Source organism: Carettochelys insculpta, chromosome 6 (genome assembly GCF_033958435.1).
Source record: "Carettochelys insculpta isolate YL-2023 chromosome 6, ASM3395843v1, whole genome shotgun sequence".
NCBI lineage: Eukaryota > Metazoa > Chordata > Testudines > Carettochelyidae > Carettochelys > Carettochelys insculpta.
This window is the reverse complement of record NC_134142.1, coordinates 69,897,250-69,916,826: the sequence shown is the minus strand read 5'-3', so window position 1 is coordinate 69,916,826 and position 19,577 is coordinate 69,897,250. Positions and strand designations below refer to the sequence as shown.

General features: G+C 47.5%; 2 protein-coding genes across 7 annotated transcripts in view; one reads left to right on the top strand and one right to left on the bottom strand.

The window, feature by feature from the left end:
* ZFYVE26 (zinc finger FYVE-type containing 26) overlaps positions 1 to 5,194 on the top strand; it is a 78,815-nt gene extending 73,621 nt beyond the window's left edge. For all 6 annotated transcript variants that reach the window (XM_074997222.1, XM_074997221.1, XM_074997218.1 and 3 more), the window contains 2 exons: positions 478 to 522; positions 1,725 to 5,194. In XM_074997222.1, coding sequence (XP_074853323.1) covers positions 478 to 522; positions 1,725 to 1,934 — 255 coding nt within the window. In that variant the 3' untranslated portion in view covers positions 1,935 to 5,194. The remainder of the gene's footprint in view (positions 1 to 477; positions 523 to 1,724) is intronic.
* A 766-nt stretch (positions 5,195 to 5,960) lies between these two features.
* On the bottom strand, positions 5,961 to 17,057 carry LOC142014540 (retinol dehydrogenase 12-like). Its single transcript, XM_074997213.1, has 7 exons — positions 16,958 to 17,057; positions 13,607 to 13,725; positions 12,746 to 12,901; positions 11,861 to 11,965; positions 11,188 to 11,397; positions 9,480 to 9,669; positions 5,961 to 7,592 (listed from the first exon to the last, which is right to left on the bottom strand). Exons 1-7 carry the CDS (start codon positions 17,035 to 17,037, stop codon positions 7,490 to 7,492), a joined length of 963 nt encoding a protein of 320 aa, XP_074853314.1. The 5' UTR covers positions 17,038 to 17,057; the 3' UTR covers positions 5,961 to 7,489.
* Between the last annotated feature and the right edge of the window lie 2,520 nt (positions 17,058 to 19,577).

The window sequence follows — 19,577 nt, the reverse complement described above, 5'->3', positions numbered from 1 at the left end:
ACACCTAATTCTTCCCTTTCACTGCAACTTACTTCCTGATCCAGTGTCAGTGAGGTGTCTTCAGGGAAGGTCCTTCCTGCTCCTCCACACCCCCAGTGGTAAATTCATGGAGAAATTCCTGGTTCCACAATTCCATGACTCACCTGTCCCCACCCCTGCTTTGTGATGGGCAGGGCAATCTTAATGGGTGGCTTCCTACACAGGCAGCAGTTCTTGGGGGGCACACATGGCTGTGCTTCCACCTCCATATGCCCTCTCCACCAGCAAGATATCTTCATGGAAAGATACACTCCTTCTCATCCCACACAGCAACATAAGGGAGGGTCCCACAGGTGGAAAAGTCTGCGTGGGATGACTCAGAGACTTTACTGTGATTTCACCTGGGCAATAGCTTGGTCTTTGATAGGCTGTAAAGAAGTAATGGTTTGCAAGCTACAGTTCTCTAATTGCCACTTGGTTTTCCCCTTTGGGGTACAGGATTTGGACAATCTGATCCAGGATATGGACAACGACGAAAACAAGGTGAGGGGAGTGAAATGAAAGACCCTTAGCCTACTGTGGGAAAGCTGTGCCTGGAAACCATAGTTTGTCTCCTCTGGCTGTCTGCATGCTGTGCTCCCCTCTTTGACTCAGCAGGAAGCTTTGGGGGCCTGCTTGTTAGACCCCATTTGTAGAAATTACAAGGAATCCCTTCAGCCTGCCAACAATGTGACCCTGCAGGGTGGAGCAGCAGAGCTACTGGAAGGAGTTGGGGGTGTTTTTATCACCTGCTTAAAATTGAGCTTAGACACCTTGCCTGATCTCATGTCTCCTTCCCACTACTAGGAGGGAAGTGCAACCAAAAGCTGGAGATCCTGAGGTCTCTGAGCACTACTGTATAGGACTTAGAAGATGTGCAAAGTTTCAGTTGATTCTTTTTGGTTCATCCCATCTGTTTTCTCCTAAGTGCATGTAATTTCCCAGTGGCAGCAGGCAGCTGATGGGGGACTAGCATTGAGCTCATTATTATTCCATGTTTATATTACTGTCTTTGTGGTAGGCACACGCTGCCCTTTATCTCACCAATTCAATTGTTTCTCCTCTTTGTTGTCTATGCTAAGAATGAAATTCATGGCTTCTGTTAATTAGATATACTGCACTTGTCTACAGTGTTCAGTATAAGGCTCCCAAATCACTCTACATTCACAAATAGATGTTATCCCCATTTTACAGATGAAAAAACTGAGGTGCAGAGGTCACATGATAATCAGAGCTGGGACTTAAACCAAGGAATCCTGATTTCCACTCTCCTCCTCTGACCACAAAACATGCTGTTTTACATAGCATTTGAAACTGGATTTGATTTTTGTCAGTGTTACAGTGACTCTAATGTGAGCCTTTGAAAGAACTAGGCTATGGGCAGAATGCCTCTGTGAATCTTTGGTGTTCAGATGTGGAGGATTTCAGGCATGAGGTACACCTGCAAGAGTCCTGCCGTTCCACGATTAGCACCCATGGAAGTTCCAAAAGCCAGTGATAGACACATTCTTAAAAGCCTAATGCACTGGCCCTTGGTAGCGCACTTCTTACAGCAGAGCATATCCTGTGCTGCCTCCTATCCTCTGCATCCCAGTGCAAACCCTCTGACAGCCCATTGACCTAGATTTCCCACTGGGCCCTCCCCTACAGATAGAACTCCAGTCTAGGAAGCGGCAGCGAACAACAACTTTGTTTTATTCCTTCAGATCCAAGCCTACCTGGTGTGCAACAAGCTGCGTTCTGCCTACCTGGTCTCAGTGAGACAACAGACAACCAGAGCTGTGCAGCTAGTGCAGCATGTGCAGCAGTTGGCTGAGAGCAATGGAGAAGATGTTGTGCAGGCCATCTGTGCCCAGTGGCTTTCAGTGCACCAGCCCAAGCAAAAAAGCTGGCTCACCCAGACTGCCAAGAAATAACTAACAGGCACCTGCCTCCATAAAGGGAAAACATCTTGGGGCACAGAGGAGAGCAGCTCAGCAATCTCTCGGTGCGAGCCAAGGGGGCTGCTCGAATGCCTGCAGCTAAAGGGAAGGAACCGACTTCATACAAAGTGCCAATCCTGTGTTCTGATGACCAATAATCTCTACCTCAGGGTGTTTTTGTGTGTTCTAAATCTGAACAAGCAAGACTAGGGATTCTGGAGAAATTAATTTCTCCTGTTTCAAAGAGGTATTTAACTCTTTTGCCATTGGTTTGGTTTAACCCAGGAAACCTGTGTCCATCTGAGCTCATTGTAGGCTGACACATAGATCTTTGATTTCTCTTAGGCAGAGTCATGTTATAGTGACTCTACCATTGCAAAGGTTGGAGAGAGGTTTTTGATTGGGACTGAACTTCTGAGGTGACTTTTTAGAGATCTATGCTAATTATCACTGATTGTTTTTTACACTAGCACTGTGTGTGCAAATCCTTTTAAGTGGTTTGAAAGGCAATGGCTAGTCGTATATGGCAGATGTCCCTATGTTGAAATCACTGGCAAGTGTTTGCCTGGTGTTTGGGTCTTGGATGGATGGATGTAATTGGAACTGGATACACTACAAGGGAGAACCTTGAAAAAGTTTGTGAGGATTGTTTTTAACCTCTTGCTTTCCTGGTTTAATTCACTGAGTGGATCAAATTGGCGTGATACAACTGTCATTGGATAGTCACAAGGACTTGCGTAAGAAAGCTGAACTGTATACCCCTTGTGTTGTATGTGAAGCATCTTCCTATTACAAAAGGGTTTACATGGTGAAATTTAATCATACAGCAAAGGCTGCTGAGCTGTGCAGTGAATGGCCTTACCAGAGCAAATCTGCCCCTTCTGACAAAGTGAAACACTGAGCTGAATTGTTCTGTACATGCTGAGGAGGAGAGAGAAAACCAACATCCTTATCCCTCGGGTGAACAGATGGCTCAGACTGTCTGGATGTCACAGTCCCAGGCTCCTGCACAGACTCTTTCCCCAGGTGTCTGTGGCCAGCCAACAGCAGGCTAAAAGCCCCACTCTGCTGGTCTACTTCGCTTCACAGTAGCCAGACTAAATTAACTTTTTGTGGGCCTTGCTCCAGATCTATTTGTGGGGCCCTCTGGGGGAAATGGAACGTGGTGCAGGGAGTTCAGTCCTTGGCTGGGGCAATGGGGCATGGCAAAGCAGGGCTGGTCCTGCTCCACCCAGTGCCAGGGCACTGTTTACAAACTGGCATTTGCCAGATGCATGCTGGCCCACCTAGCCTGTGCTGCCAGCATGCCCCTTCCCTGTGGAGTGGGTCCGTGCTGTTCCACATAGCCCCATCACCCCTGCCCAGCACAACTGCCTAGGCTCCCTCCCCATTGCCCACCACTCTACCAGGTGCAGATCTCCCCCACCTCACTGCCCAGTGCCCATCACAACTACGCAGCACTCAACAGAAGCACGCTGCCTAGCACCCCAAACTACACAAACCTTCCCCTGCCTCCCACCACCTCCCATCCCAGCATGTGCTCCACTGACCTGCTCCCCCATGCCCTGGCCATGCCCTGGCCATTCCCCAGCCCTGCTGAGACAACACAAAGCAGGGACTCCCCCCTCCCAGCTCACTGCTAGGGGGCAGGACAGATGAAGTGCAGAGCAGCCACAGGGTTGCATCCAGCCCAATCTGCCTGGCACTGATGGTGCTTGCAGTGAAGGAGGCGTGTCCTTGCATGGGCTGGGAGGACAGGCAGCTTCCAACTTCCCCAGCCTACTGCTTCTGCAGCGGCAAGGAGAGGTGACCCCAAGACACAGGGTTCAGTGGCAACAGCTTAGGGCTCCTTTCTGTCCCAGCTCTACTGATGGCTGCCTACTAGCAATGGCTGTGTGTATGGGGGAGACAGAGAAGAACCATCCACTGGCCGAAAGGGACAAACAGTGGAGAGGAGGTTGGGGGCGTAAAGAAGTCAGCAGGTGGGGCCAAGAGCAGAGAGACCTGCCCAGCCAAAAGGAGCAAGCATGGGATTGGTGGCGGGAGATGTGGGGAGCAGAGGAGCACAGGCGTGGGGGAAGGAGGAAAGAAGCCAGTTGCTCCAGGCACAGCACAAGCAGAGCAGGCCAGGGTCCTTTTTAAGAGTGAGCCCAGCACCTTAAACCCGCTACTGAACAGCAGCCACCCCTGGTGTAAATTAACCTTGTTAAGGGGCATTTGAATTGGGCTGTTGCTTCTCTGCGGCTGTTAATCAGAGAAGCAAAAAAAGGAAGGAGAAACAAGCAGTAAAGAATGGAAAGTCGACAAGAGTGGTGGTTAAAACCAGTTTGCTCACTGGTAGCCCAAAAAATGCTTGTAGTACAAAGGTAGACTGCTAACATTTAAAGGTGGGCAACTCAATTTCCCTTTCAGCAGCTCCCCAGTACATTAGTCACCCAGCTTGCTTGTGGCCAAATGAAATCTAGAGATGTTTAGTTTCCGGAAGCGTAATATAACTAATTCCAAGGTAAGCGAAGCAGGCAAATAGATGTCCTTGTGATAGACCACAGACCTCCAATGAGATGAAAAGGATGTGGTTGATGTCAGCGTTTCACAACCACAGTTCCACTGCCTCAAACATCTCTCCCCACTGGAGATACTAAGTTCATGGGACCTGGGTTAGAAGTAGCTCAGAGCTAAGAATTAGGGATGACAACGCTTATCTTCGGAGATCTTGTTACTCTTTTATTGTCTCAGCCAGAGACTGTGTGCTGCAAGTTAAACTAATCGCATTGGGTATGATCCTTGTTGCGGTTTGGGTCAATGTCAAATCTACAGCTAAATGTGGGTGGTGGAGTGTGTCAGAGGCACTGATGCAATAGCTACCATTATTCTGTATGCAGCCCTGAGAGGAATGAGAACTGCACAGAAGGAAAGAACGGTGCCTGCCCCGCAGCCCAGCCATTTTTGTGCCTGTCTTTCTGCTTGACTTCTTTGCACTGTATTTTATGCACTTTATAGAGTATTTGTTACAATTTTGACCATCCTTGACTTGGAAGTCTAAGGATCTTTTTTCTTACCAGCAGAACTAAAACTGGAATTTTAGCCCTGACCCTAAAAGGCTTGTGTCACAAGTAGTGCAATTAGTGATGGGCCTAAAAAAAACCGAAGCGTAAAAATGGATTGCATACTAGCTGTCAAAGAGGCATTTGTCTGGTAACTGTTACAATCTGTTTATAATGAACAAAGGAGAATAAAGTGTTATCAGCAGAGGTCATGTGCTTCACTCTGGCTTTTGTATACTGTTATTCACTGCTAGCATTGTTTGAACTCTCCCTTTTAAGATTTTGTGTTTGTAACTGGTCTGGGGCTCCATCTAAATTGGAAAACACCTAGGCTATGTCTACAGGGACAGCTTCTGTCAACAGTGATCACTGGTGACAGGTAGCATCTACACACAAAAACAGATCAAAAAAGCAAGCTGCTCTGTTGACAGCGAGCAGCTGGACTGCCTGGCCCTCTCTCAACAGAACAGCTGCCCGGTAGCTCTGCAAACACTTCTGGGGAACCGGAAGCCCCCCTCTGTTGACAGACGTGTCTACACAGGCATGCTGTCAACAAAACACTGTTTACCTGATCAGGGAGAGGTGTAACACAGCTGGCTGAACAGCTGAGTTTTGTCGACAAAGAGTGCTTTTACCGTGTAGATGCTCAGCAAGTTTTGTTGACAGAAAAGCTACCTGTGTAGATGTGGCCCCAGAAAGGAGCCGATATATGCCTGTGTCCCTGAACTAGAGCTCCAATCCAGGGAACCAGTGGTGAATTGTGTATGGTCTAGTCTAACTTTAAATATCAGAATTATCAGAAATATCAGAATTAGATGGGAGATTTGTTGCACAACCTTATAATTGTCACTTTAAGAAAGTGCTTCCTGATACACAGCCTATATTGCATTTAATTTCACCCCTACACTGTATGAACTTGATGCATGCCACTGCCACCCCTTCAAGAATGACTCAAGTGTATGAGAAGGAGTAACAATATAAAACAGGAATGATTTTATTTAGCAAAGTGCTGGCTGGAGGTAACACACTGGTAACATGCAGGGTTGGATTTCTGGAGAGAGTGGGTAGTGCTACCCTAATGAAGAAGTAGGCATCTGCTTCACATAGCAAATGCCATTCACTTGTGACCACACAGACTGAGCGTCCAGGTGGAAGACAATGCTGTCAGCAGCCAGACCTTGATTGCTCTGACATTTTAGCCATGGAATGCTCCCAGAAAATAAAATTCATACACTACAAAATATGGCAGCTTATTAGGCAAGCAGCACAATTACCACAGGGAGAGGAGGAAGAGTTTACATGGCTGCAGCAGTGACCAACTTCACTTGCCCTTTGCAGAAGGTGTGGCCCATACATTGGAAGTGCCCCACACCAGCCTCTCACTAGAACTACAGGGCAGGCAAACAACACCGATGTAAATAAAGAAGGCAAGAGTGGCATCTGTCCTACTGCTAATGTGCTCAGTACTGGCTCAAAGTGTCTACTGTTTATATGGCTGCAGTTCCAATCTCCTCCATCAGGCTCACAAACTGGGCAGGGATGTATCAGGCTGAGTACGTCGAGATCTGCCGAAGTAGAGGCTGGGTCACATTACAGTGCTCGTTCTACAGGCAGCTCTTCTCTCACACTGTTTTGACTTCCCTGATCTTCCATACCATACAGGTGTCTTTTATTGCAACATGTTGGTTACTTCAGCATTGACAAACTGACGTAAAAGTATTTCGTACTAAACCTCTTCTAGGATTCTGTCTGCTATGTAAAACTAAGCAGGACGACTGCCCTAGCTGAGGGCTCACTAGAGTGTTTACTTGACAACTTAGGTGCTAACAAGCTACAGAACCTGTACACTTACATGAGCAAACACTGTGCATTCTTCTAGGCTGTTCATAGCAGGTCTAACACAAAGTGGCCCTAAAGCCTAGGTGGGGTCATGAGAGCTACAGGAATACAAATGATTAATTCTCTAGGGGAAAGGTGGGCCTCAGCGCTCAGCTGGGACTTGTTTCTTTGTGCTGGTGGCTGCCACAGCTTTCAGCTCCCTTCTCAGGCAGCAATCTCAAGACAAGTCAGTCAGTGGGCATACCCTGAAGAGCACCCACATTAGTCAGTCTGATTACAACTGCTAGGTATAGACCCTTCCCTGAGCATTAAGCAAAATGTTTAAATGGCTGTGTAATTAAAAACCTAGCTAGCCTAAAGCCACCACTTCTGTAGGGAAACCAAGGAGGGAATAGTTACACAATAAGAAAGGATGAGGAATGGCTTACTGCACTTTGCCCCCTGCCCCAGAGCTTTCAATTTAAGAAAGGGAGCAAGCAGGGCAGCAGGCTCAGCTTTTCTTTTCCAAGGAAACAATCACAGAAGTTCAAGGGTGGGTGTGTCTATAAAAACACTGGTCCAGCGGCTGCAAGTGCCAGGCAGGGGGCTGGCTGCATGGCAGCTTGTTTTCCTGGTCTCAAGAAAGAGGTCCTGGCCCTGTGAGCTCTAGATCAGGGGCACCACAGTTCAGTCCCACTGGATGCCCAGCAGCTCACAGCTGACGATCCAAAGCTTCTTTGCCAGCTCATCGTTCCGGCCTTGAGGGGAAACATACGCAGGCTGGCAGTCACTGCAATAGGAGAGAAGAGACTTTCATCAAGTGTCCTGGCTGCATTAGCACAGTTAAAATGTCCAGTGAGAACAGAGACATACTAGCTGCTTTCCATCAGCTTGGCTCCTTCAACCTGGGTTTTAAGATACAGCGAGGAGAATCAGGAGCCTTGCTCAATGGGGTGGGGAAGACATACAAGGGGGGGTGTGGGAGCAGGAAAGGAGGCAGCTGGCCTCAGTTTAAGTGTTGGTGGAGGTAGCAAGGAGAGCTAGTATGTGAGAGAACACCAGCCCCTGCAGTTCCAAGCTGGGCTTGTGGCTGGCTTATATAAAGGTTACATGGATCACCCAGCTGCCATCATTGACTGAAGACCTTTTGGGACACATTATAAAAACACCACAATCCAGAATGCATCTGAAAGCCTGACCTTTCGTTGTGCGCATTTGTAAAGCCCCTTATACATGCATGAACCTTATAAATTAATCAGGCTGGCTACCCCACAAGTGATCATAAGGAAGGGCAGTGAGGTCGCCTCCCCCCGCCCGCTGAGAGTCACAGCTGAGGAATACACTGCAACATTAGCTGAGCATGGAGAGATGTCATTGCAATCAACAAACAACTCCAGCTGCCAGTTGGCTAACCACTTCTCCGCTAAGTTCATGCTTTTTTTTTTTTTTTTTTTTTTTTAAACACAAACCTGAAATCCACTTAAAAGTTCATGTGCTCCAGCAAAGCTTCACAAAAAGCTACATTTTTATGTACTGGGTGATACAAGAGCTCGAGACAGAGGATTAGGGGACCTATTTCTGTAGCCAAGGCAGATTAAGATAGCATAAACTCTGTACTTGAAGATCAGACACAAAAGCATATCTTGGAATAATCCTGCAGTTCAATCACAAGAGAAGATTGTGTTTCTAGCCTCGGAGCTGAATGTCAGAGTTTTGTCTCATGTCAACTATAGTCACGCTAAAATCAAAGGGCCGTTTCCATACTAAAATCCCAAATGTGAGATGGTCATGGTGGAAGTAATCCTGGCAGAAAGGCAGTACTGAATATAGCTGTGCAAGAGTAACATGTGATGATCACTTGGTTAAACTCAGCCAGAGTTTTTGAAAGAGGTAAGAAGAGGGTTAAATAGGTCCCAAGACAAGTCAGCTGAGATCTGTAGCAAAACAAAGCTGGACGGAATGAGGGAGAAGAGCCCTGGACAGAATGAAAAGCATTGCCTGCCCAGACATGCAGGCATCTCTTCTCCCAAAGCTCCCTGCTATGTGCCATGCTTTGGAGAAACAGGACACTTACAGAGGCATCTAACTTGAGACACAATTTTGAAAATATTGAGCTGTACTTGCGCAGCCGTAGCCTATTTGCTCCTGCCTTATTAATATAACGTCTCACGCTTTCAATCCAAGGACCTCCAAGCACTTTACAAACAAATGCCAGTACCATCATCCTTTTGCAGGTGGGGGGAAAACTGCACAGAGGCTCGAATTCATTCCTCCTGTGACTCAGCTGAGTTCAATGAAGATCCAGCTGGGCTGATTAGGGCCAGAGACCTTATGTGACTTCCCAAGTTCTTGCTACCAATCTGGCAAAGTAGGAATAGAATCCAGAGTCCGTGATACCCATCCTGCTCTTTAAGCAGGAACCTGTTCAGTAGCTACAGGACTGGTATACGCTAAAGCATTACACAGGTAAAAAAATTTCTTGGAATTAGACTTATCTTGGTGTCCCCTTCCACGATCAACCCCTTTCTAATCCATATTTTTAATCACTTGACCCCCTTGGATCTATGTAAACCTCAATACAGTTCCCTTACCCCGTCCACACCTCCGTCCCCATACCCAGAGATGGCTGGGTTGCATCACTCTGCCCCGTGCCAGCAGCTTAAGGACCTCTGCTCACCTGAAATACTGCCCAGTCACAGACTCCAGCTCTTCAGCCACTGCACAGTACACGCTGGTCTGGGCTCCTTCTTGTGGAGTCTTCAAAAAGAAATAAAATGACTTCCACAACAGGGTCATTAGAGTCGAGTGCCGGACCAATTCAGAACGAACTGATCCAGGATGCAGTGAGTTTGCAGTGACTCCAGTGCCTATAACAAGAGGTACAACAAGAGCATGTATCAAATTAGACCCTGCCTACTTGCACTACAGCCTCCTTTACTCCCATGCCCAAAATGTTAAAGTAACAAAGCTCCAGGTGCAGATATAGCTGGGCCAGGCCTGCCAATGGAGGAGGGAGGTGAAGGGGGCAGTTGCCCCACGGTCCAGCGTTTCAAAGGGTACCGGAGCTCTAGCCACCACTATAGTTTACTTTGCTGGGGACCCCAGCACCACGGAATGGGATGTACTAAGGGTTCACAGCCCTTGGCCCCACCCCTTCTAGGCACGGAGCTAGGTCTCCCCCCCACCTTGCCCCAGGGCCTGCAGTGGCGGTCAGACCTGCTGCGTTAGACAGACTGAACTGCCTCACGCTTGTTTTCTGGAAAGCTGGGCATTTCACCACAATTACAGCACTGCCCCATTTAGGCCTTGTGAAAAGCAGACTGGCAAAACACAGAGCAGTGGTAGGCAACCTCCAGCCCACTGGGGCTCTATATGCAGCCTTTGGACATCCCTGTTCCCCCTCCAGCTGCCTTCCTCCCCCATGCACCTCTCCTGCACCAGGGCACTGGAGCCACACGCTTCCTTGCTCTGTTCCTCCCTCACCGCACTTTTGGAGCACCGCAAATCCGCTGACTCCTGCTCTGTCCCTGCTTCTCCTCCTCCCTCCCAGGACTGGAGCACAATGGATCAGCTGTTTGTGGCATTCCAGTGTGGGGAGGGAGGGGGACAGAGTGCAAATCAGGGGATCTGCAGTGCTCTGAAAGTGCTGGGAGGGAGGGGCAGGAGCAGGGAAATGCAGGGCCCTGGTGCGCAAGAGACAAATGGGGAAGAGGGGTCTGCAGGATTGCATAAGGAATCCCTGCCAGCTGCTGCAGCCAACTGAAGGGAAGGAGAGCCACTTGTGAGGCCTGCTAACCCTTCACAGTTGCCCATCACTGCACTGGAGGCCTGCCCACTGCTTTGTAAAGGACAACCCCCGGTTCATTTACTCTAGTACTAGGACTCTAGATAAGAGACCTTATCTCTATTTTTCATACTTTTGAGTTTCAGCCTTTCCACTATGGACCTTGCTTCCTATGCTGAGCTCAGCAGCGCTGAAAAGCCCTTTCAGCTGCAGTCCGTGACTCAACTGCTGCTTTGCCAGTGCAAATGCAGCTCCTTGATGTTTGCAGATTTGCTTTTTGACAAGCATTAAGCAATGAAACCCACTCCTCTGAGTAGGGTCAGCTCACTCCCTTCCTCCAGCCCCAAGAGCAGGAATCACTGTGTTAGGCCAACCCCTGCTCACTCTGAATGGACTGTGCCTGCTCTCCGACCACCTTGAACGCCTGCCAGGGACCACCTAAAGTAATTTCTTTACTCCATCTTGAACATCAGCATTTCTGCACAGGATACAAGTACAGCCACTTTCCAGCACCAGCTTGAACGCCACCTTCTGCTGCCCAAAGGATCTGATTATGCCACAGCTGATATACTACCTCGCCCACCCCACCTCCCTGACTCACCTTGCAGGCGTCTAGCCAGCTCCCGGGTGAAGAGTATATTAGCCAATTTACTGTGGCAGTATGCAAGGCCCTGGTTGTAGCACTTCTCACCCTGGAGGTCATGGAAACGGATTCTGCCTCCGTGATGAGCCAGTGAGGATACGTTTACTATCCGGGCTGGGGCTGACTGTTTCAGGCGCTCCAGCAGCAGGAAGGTCAAGAGGAAGTGACCTAAGGAGAGGCGGGATTTGTTTTACTTTGCCTTTTGGTTGTGCCTTCCATCCTAGGCTCTCAAACCACTGCAGACTAGGCATTGAGGCACCTCACCATTAGCCCATTTCACAGATGGGAGACATGAGGCATGCAGACAAGTCAGGGCCCAAAATTTCAAAAAGTGGCTTCTACTTCTGGGTGCTCAAAGAGCTGGAACTGGCGAAAGGTTGCAGGAGATGGTAACCCCATTTGCCAGCTCAGTACCCCCATAATACGCACTCAGAAATTTAGGGCCCTCCTGAACCAGCTTGGGTTTCTACCAAGGCTTAAAGGACTCTGATCTTCAATTATTCTCCAGCCCCACGAATGCAGGGGAGGAGGAGTTCTGGATGCAAAGTCTCAGCCTGGGATTTTTGACACAAATGTTTACTAAAAGATTCCAGTTGGCTCTGCCTGCCACATCCAAACCTCTGACCCTTACCAAGATGATTGACTCCCAGATGCATCTCAAAGCCATCAGCCGTCTTGGAGTAAGGGCACAGCATCACACCTGCATTGTTAATGAGGATATGTAGCTCCTTTTCCTCTGCAAGAAACAACGGATGGGATGGAGCATTAAACAGGGATCCCACGACAACCACCCAGCACCAGCATGGAACAGATCAGCCAGAGAACTCCAGGAGACTGCAGCTGTCCCTGCCCTCCAAAACATGAAAGGATACTGCCACAGCCTCTTGTTGAAGTTTCTGGTGATTCTAGGCCTACCAACAAGGGGGAACAAAGAGGACAACTGACTCAGGGCCTGAAAATTCTACTGAAGCTAAGACTCAGAGCCTTGGGCCCTATAAATTGTCACTGGAGTGCCACGCTGCACACTTGGGGTGGCTCTGCAGGCTGAGGGTGGAGGCTGGTGTGGGGTGTTCCAGGCAGTGCTGAGGGCTGGCTGTCCCCAGCCCCACCTGTTCCAGGAGCACAGAGCCCACTTCCAGTGCCCACACCCTGTACCTTACCCAGGGGCCCAGCACATCTGTCAGTTTCCCAGGCGATTATCCATCATACTACCAAGCAAAGGCATGCCTGCTTAAGTCCGTAGGCACTAGTATGCCTTCCCTTCTGGTTTGTTATTGCTGGCAGTGTTGTGAGGTGGAACTGGTCCAGCCCATGTGTCCAGGGTGGGCTGTTACCATTTTGCTGCCTTCCTTCAGGATAGCATGAACTCATGCCATCACTGAGAGAAAAAAAAAAATCTAGTTAAAGTAACTGGGACTCATACAACAAAAATAAATATATCAGAGGGATAAATACCAGGGAGAAGGTGAGTTATTGAAGATAGATGCCCATGCGTGACAGCATCTACGGGCCATACCTGCCAGGAAGTTCTCAGCAAACTGTCGGATAGACTTGGTATCTGCCAGATCCAGCTTCTTTACAATGACCTGTTGGTTCCCAGTGTCAGCTTGGATCTCACACGCTGCTGCTTCCCCCTTTCCCAGGTCTCTACAGGCAAGTATTACCTGGGCACCTGTAAGGGGGAAGGATGGCAGTGACACGGACATGAGCAGTGGGAAGCCAGGACAAACAGGCAGATGAACTACCCAAAGGGTTACAAATAAATTTGTGACCAGAAAGTGGGTACACCAGGGAATTAGCTGTGAGATAATCAGCCTTTCACCTGTGAGTTACTGGCTGAAATCCAGCCCAGTGAGGCAGTAACCAAAGGGTGCTTCCTTCTCAAGACTGTTCTTTTATGAAGAAAGTTTCCAAGTCCTTGTGGGCCAGATGTCCACTGCACAAAACCAGCACTTCTGGTCCTACCAGATTCCTATACTGGTAATCTCAGCACAGGGGCCAATGTTTGAAGGAACTACTTCTGGACCTAGGTGGCCTTGCCTAGGACACTGTTTCTAAAATGATTCAGAATGTATTTTAGCCCCCCCTTTGTAGTAGCTGAACAAACAGTTTTAAATCAAAGTCTGGTCTCTCCAGGGTTCTAGCCTGGTTCCTAGAAAAATGGTTGAATCCCAACTCCATTATAACTTTTAGCTGTGTTATACGGGGTCAGAAGACAACCATGTGTCACCAGTTCTCCAAACTCCATTATAGGTGTAGTGTAGGTGGGGCTGTGAAGATCATCCCCTCCCAGCTCCAGAGAAGAAAACAGTGACACCAGTAAAGATCTAAGTTACAGAAGGGCTTTCGGAGGTGGAGCTGGGGACAAGTGACTTGCCTCTTCGTGCGAGATCTCTGGCTGTCTCCTTCCCAATGCCTGTGTTGGCCCCTGTGATCACCACTACCTTCCCATTCAACTTAGCTGTTGACTTACAGACTCCTCCTGCCAAGTACCTCCTAGAAGAGAGGACAAGAAAAGGAGTAATTTGGCATTCATAAGAACAATTTTCTAGTCACCAGGCTCAATTTTGGGTCTTGGCATTTAATGTTCTGTGTTGTGCAGTCCCCTTGTTGGCTTTGATCCAGCAATACTGTGTTCAGAACAATTAGGAAGACAAGAGCACATTGATAAAAACTATTAGTTACAGGTTCTTGCTTTCCCTCACATAACCATCCTCTCATTCTCAGTTGAGAATAGCAATATTTTGGACAAACCGCTGAGAAAGAGGTCAAATATGCTCCAAAATGGTGATTATTCTCCTGTGAGATATACCAAACCAGCAACAAAAATAACCATCTGTTTCACCACACTGGCTAACAAAAAGTCAGAAAAGTAGTTCTCTGAGCCATTCCAGTCTTTGTATCACTGCCCAAAACAGTGGATTTAAAGATTAACGGTTCTTTAAAACCAGTCTCTTCAAATAGGTTCTTCTGATCCCAAAGGATTAGCCACACACCCTATACTATTACTGTACTTCATATACTCTACAGGAAAGTCCTTTCACATTTCTCATGGTCCACTGTAAATTAAGAATCTCTTGATAAGCCACTTAATTTGACTAGTCCCTTCAAGATGTGCTGGCTAAATATCTTGTGGGTGTTATCCCTGGAGCAAACATTTGAAATACAAGGATAGGTCCAATACTCATAACTACAAAAACAATACATGCATACAAATAGCATAATCATGTTCAGAAAAATCACAATCTTTTCACAGTATCGGGGGGTAGCCGTGTTAGTCTGGATCTGTAACAGCAATGAAGGGTCCTGTGGCACCTTATAGACTAATAGATTCTGTTAATCTTTTCACAGACATCTTACGTGCCACATTTTGTGGAAGACTTGTTGCAAATATAGAACAGAAGTTATATGGTCACACATAAATTTCCCACCCCTCCCCACCCCCTTGTGCTAGCTACTTTTTTCTTAGAGATCATTACAGCAATTGATGCAGGGTCCCATTTATGTTCCAAACCCCTGCACACTGAAGTGGATAGTATTCCAAGCTGCCCATTCTGCTATAACCACGAGCCCTGGTCTCCAGTGGCTACAGCCCAAAGAAGACATAAGCCCAGGTACTACAGCCACCTAGCCCAGAACATCCTTTGTTTACTTTGCGGCATAGATCTGAAGTTTTCCCTGTCATGCTGCACCGGGGAACCCCAATGTCTGTACATATGCAGCTGAGGGTTTGTTATGAGCACCACTCAACAAAGGAACATGATGTACAGCTCCAGGGCAGGGAGGCACTATACACCGCCCCAGAGCACAGTCGGCAAGTCCTTTCTCCCATCCCATCCCATGAACTAAGAAAGGCACTTTTCCTCACCAAATCCTAGCTCAGGTGCTCCAGCATGTTGTTTCTGTTCCAGATCTTCACCTAGGCTTTAGCATTAACCAACATACTGGTCTTCTTTTCCAGCCCTAGCCTGCGGCCTAGGTACATGTGGGAAGGCACAATCCCAGCCGGAAGTTGCCTTAGGCACCAGCAAACACAGAGCATAGCATTCTGTATTTCTGTAATAGCTGTTCTGAAGTCTTTACTCAAAAATGCTAACTGCTGAGCTGTTACCCAAGTGGGATGAGCTGTTGCCCTATTGGCTGTTGATATGTAAGATCTGTGAAAGAACCAATGATCCTCCTTTCACTTAGGCCATCTGAACAAATCTACTGCACCAGCACTAAAGGCATTTGAAACAGTGTGAGGTGAATAAAAAGCAGAGACACTATTGGTTTTTACTGACACAGGCTTTGTCTAGATTACAGCAATTTGTGGAAAGAAGTTTTTTTCAGGAGATAACTTCTGACAAAACTGTCGACAGATGGTGGCCAAATTGACAAGCAGATTGCAACATCGAGCTGTTCTGTTGACAAAGAGCAGCCAGACTTGCCAGTGGTTCTTTCAACAAAACGGCCAACTGGAAGTACAGCAGACAGGGCTGCCCAGTGTCCCACAAGACCTGTCAGTTGACAAAGGGCCCCCTGGAAGGTCCTGACTGGTTTTCTGTCACCAAATCTCTGTCAACAGAACACCTTGGGAATCTGGACATTCCCTGCGTGTAGTCAACAAAACACCAGTTTTGTGCGCAAACCCTCTAGCCTAGACATAGCTTAAGGCACTGGAACAGATGTCCCAGGTGCAAATCTAACCAAGACAATGTGGTTACACCAAGGGAAAATTTGGCCTTCTTCCAGCATCTTTTTAAGTCTTTGAAACTTCGTATTTCCCAAAATAACTTGACACCTTACATCAATTTTAAAGAGCTCAGAAACAATGAAAAGGCAATTATACAAAGTTTACAAAGCATTTGAAGTAGCTATCTTGTAGTCAAGTTAGCTGTGATAAATTAAGGTGTAATGTATGGTCTTTTTACTGCCAACAGTACAAAGACTTATTTTAACCTGAGAATTGATTCAGAGAATCATAGAAATTAGAATTAGAAGTTCTCAGGGAATCTCAATTCAGTTCAGGCTCAGGAATTAGTGTGAGATTGTTTGCTTTTGGAAAAGGTGTGAACAGAGGCTTCTTTTCTGATGTCACCAGGTTAAAGTGTTAGTTAGGCTAACCATGAACCCGGTGTCTAGGAAACAGAAACGATAAGGGAACAGTCTATTAAAGTTTACTGGAAGCAAAACAATTTTCTTCTTTTACTTAATCCTCTATCCTAAGCATTTATGGTCATACTTTTTTAAAGCAGCATTTTTATGCCTTTCAAATGTTGCACAGACACTAATGTACTAAGCCTTATAGCAGCTTGATAAGTTAACTATTAGCTCCATTTTACTGATGGGGAAATTTAGGCACAGAGAGCCGTTCCCAAGAGTATAAAACAAAGGGATAGCAAAGCACAGTTCAAACCAAATATAGACTGTTTGGCTGCCAGTCCACCAATTTAATTGCTTGTTAAATCTGTTTCATTTATAAAGAGGAATGAAGAGGTTTTACAATTTATGGTAACATAAGGTAAACCCAGGAACCGTTTTTTTTTTCCCTAAAGATTTGATGTTCATGTTTATTATTGAGCATATTATCTGATCTTTCTCTAAGTACCCATAACGAATAAACTGATCTGCCTTCTCTACTAAGAATGCATTTGCCACTTCCCCATTTAGCAAAAGCAAAAAATCTCTGATTTTTAAAGGATTTACACAGTAGTTATTCAATAATTTACTTTAATTTAATGCAGACCTGATGTAGGGAGCTGCCATGATCAGGAGAAGAGGAACACACGCACATATTCCCAGCACGGTCACCATGTAGTTTAGCATTACAGCTGCTGTCTGACCACCAGTCCAGTCGTATAACTGGAAGCAGACCACAGAGGGCGAGTGATATACACTAGCTAGGGAGCATTGCATGCAGGGAATTGTAGTCTTAGCCCTCAGTTTCGTGCGCAGAGAGGCAAAGCACAACACTATGGGAATTGTAGTCCCAACAGCCCACTCTGGGTAACGTGCCGTAACAGTGGAAAAAAACCCAAAGGAGAGTAGTGCATGATTTCTCTGGAGGAGGAAAGCCAGAGAAAGAGAGAGATATCTTCTTCCCAAAAATAAAACTGCAGGCAAGTCAGTTCCTCACATCTAAAGGACCAATAGCTTCCTAACCACTCAGTTAATTTGTTCTCTAGTCTGTAACTTTCTCAGATTTGCTTTATCATTTGCTAAATGCCAACCATAGGATGGTTCAAGGTGGCTGCCCCTGTCTCTGTGCTTTAAAGGGCCATGCAGTGGCTATCTCAACCATCCTATGGGTGGGACCTGCAGGGCTCACAATTACTGGGGCCTGGAAGGGGTGGACAGTCCCAGTGGTGGGAGCTGGAAGTGGTGAAGCTGAGCAAAGTAGGCTGGGAGATGGATTGCAGAGGAGACTGCGAGGTTGCTCCTGAGCCTGCAGACATGGTGAATGCAGCAGGGCACTGACCCCTGCTTGCTACCCTCTGTCAGGCCCCTTCATAGTCCCCTGACTTGTGTTGCTCAGGGGAGGGGCCTTTGAGCAAAGGGGCAGGAGGGAACAAAACAGGGGTGAAGACAGAGCAGGGGCAAGGCTCCAGGGAAGTGGTGGAAAGGGGGCAGGGCAAAGCAGAGGCAGGGCAGGGATGCCCCAGGCTCCATGCCTAGGGCACTGGGTGGGCCCCACACCCTCCTAGGGACAGCAGAAACAGGGTGGAGGTGGGGCCTACAGCAGAGGGGGTGTGTCCACCAGGCCTGGAGCAGGGTTGCCCTAGACCCCACGCTTCCCTACGCATGGCCATGATGCCAACCAGACTTTTGGTCTGATGGGTCCTATGGGTCCAGAGAATCTGGGTTCTATTCAGGACTCGGCTCTTACCTTGCTAAGTGACCTCTGAGGTAAGTCATTTCCCTTTCTTTCTGTTGCTCCGCACCTGAAAAAAAGGATGAAGAGTACCTGCCTTGACAAAGTACTCTGAAGTCAACCCGCATTAGGTGACACTTGACCCCCTGCTAAAACGTGGGGGTGGGGTTCCGGCTAGCCCCAGTAGCAAAAGGAGGGGGAAAGGCTGATGAGTAATCAGGGCCCTGAGACTGACAGTCCAAAGGGGCAATGGGAGGAGGCCAACACTTCAGGTTGGCGTGATTGACAGGAAAGGCAGGCTAATGAGGGAGTTAGGTGGCTATTTCCCTGTGGCCAGGTGTACACCTCACAAAAACAATTGCCATAACTGCCTCCACCTTGAGCCCTTGTTAGTAAAGGGTGAGGGAGAATTCGACACAGAGACACATACATACACACATCTCATAGAGCTGGAAGGGACCTCGGGAGGTCATCAAGTCCAGTCCCCTGCCCTCTTGGCAGGACCAAGCACTATCCTTTTTTTTTTCCTCCCCTATTTTGCCCCAGCTCCCTAAATGGCCCCCTCAAGGATTTAACTATTAACTCTAAAGTATCAGAGACGTAGCCGAGTTAGCCTGTATCTTCAAAAACAACAAGAAGTCCTGTGGCACCTTATAGACGAACAGATATGTTAGAACGTAAGCTTTCATGGGCAAAGACCCACTTCATCAGACGCATGAGTGGGGGTGGGGGAGTTCAGAGCAGGATTTAAAGATGGAGTCTCAGTCAAGGGGTAGGCCAGCGTTGACAAGGTCTATTCAGGCACTGAAGATGTGGCCCATTAACTGCTGATAATGTGGTGGTGTTAACATCAAGAGAGCATTCAGGGGGCTCCTCCAGGTCACAGTTCAAGCACTTTTAAGCAATGATGTAGCCAAAGTAACCAGAATTTTATCTTTTCTCACTTGGGAAGTATGGTGTTCACTCATCATTTGAGAAATAAAGACTTTAGTTGCTTTCTACTCTCCTGTGACATGCAAATTGTAGCTGTCTGACCACAACAATTGCAGTGTGTGCCATCTACTGGCTGGTCATGTCCAGCACCAGGCAACTGGCCTGTAAAATCTGCAACAAGAATCCAGCGCTGCTCCATATGAGGACTGACTGAATACACATATTATATTAATTATTATTATTATACTTACAAATTAACTGTTCTTTTGCTGATAAGATTTCTTATGGTTTGAAAATGAAGGTTGGGAAGCAGCGTTTACTCACTCCTTTTGACACCACTATTGTTAAGCCACATGAAAAAGTCTGATTGAGTCTTTCTGACTCTTTCTCGTGGCAAGCAAGGATTAGAGGGGAGTGGGAGAGGCCGGACCGCAGGGGGAATAGTGGGGCTGGAGGGCTGATGCCGGCAGCGTGAATCCTCACCCCCACACTCACCAGCAGCAGCATGGAAGGCACAGGAAGGTGGCTCTACCTCATGCTGCTCTCTGGCTCTCCTGCTCCG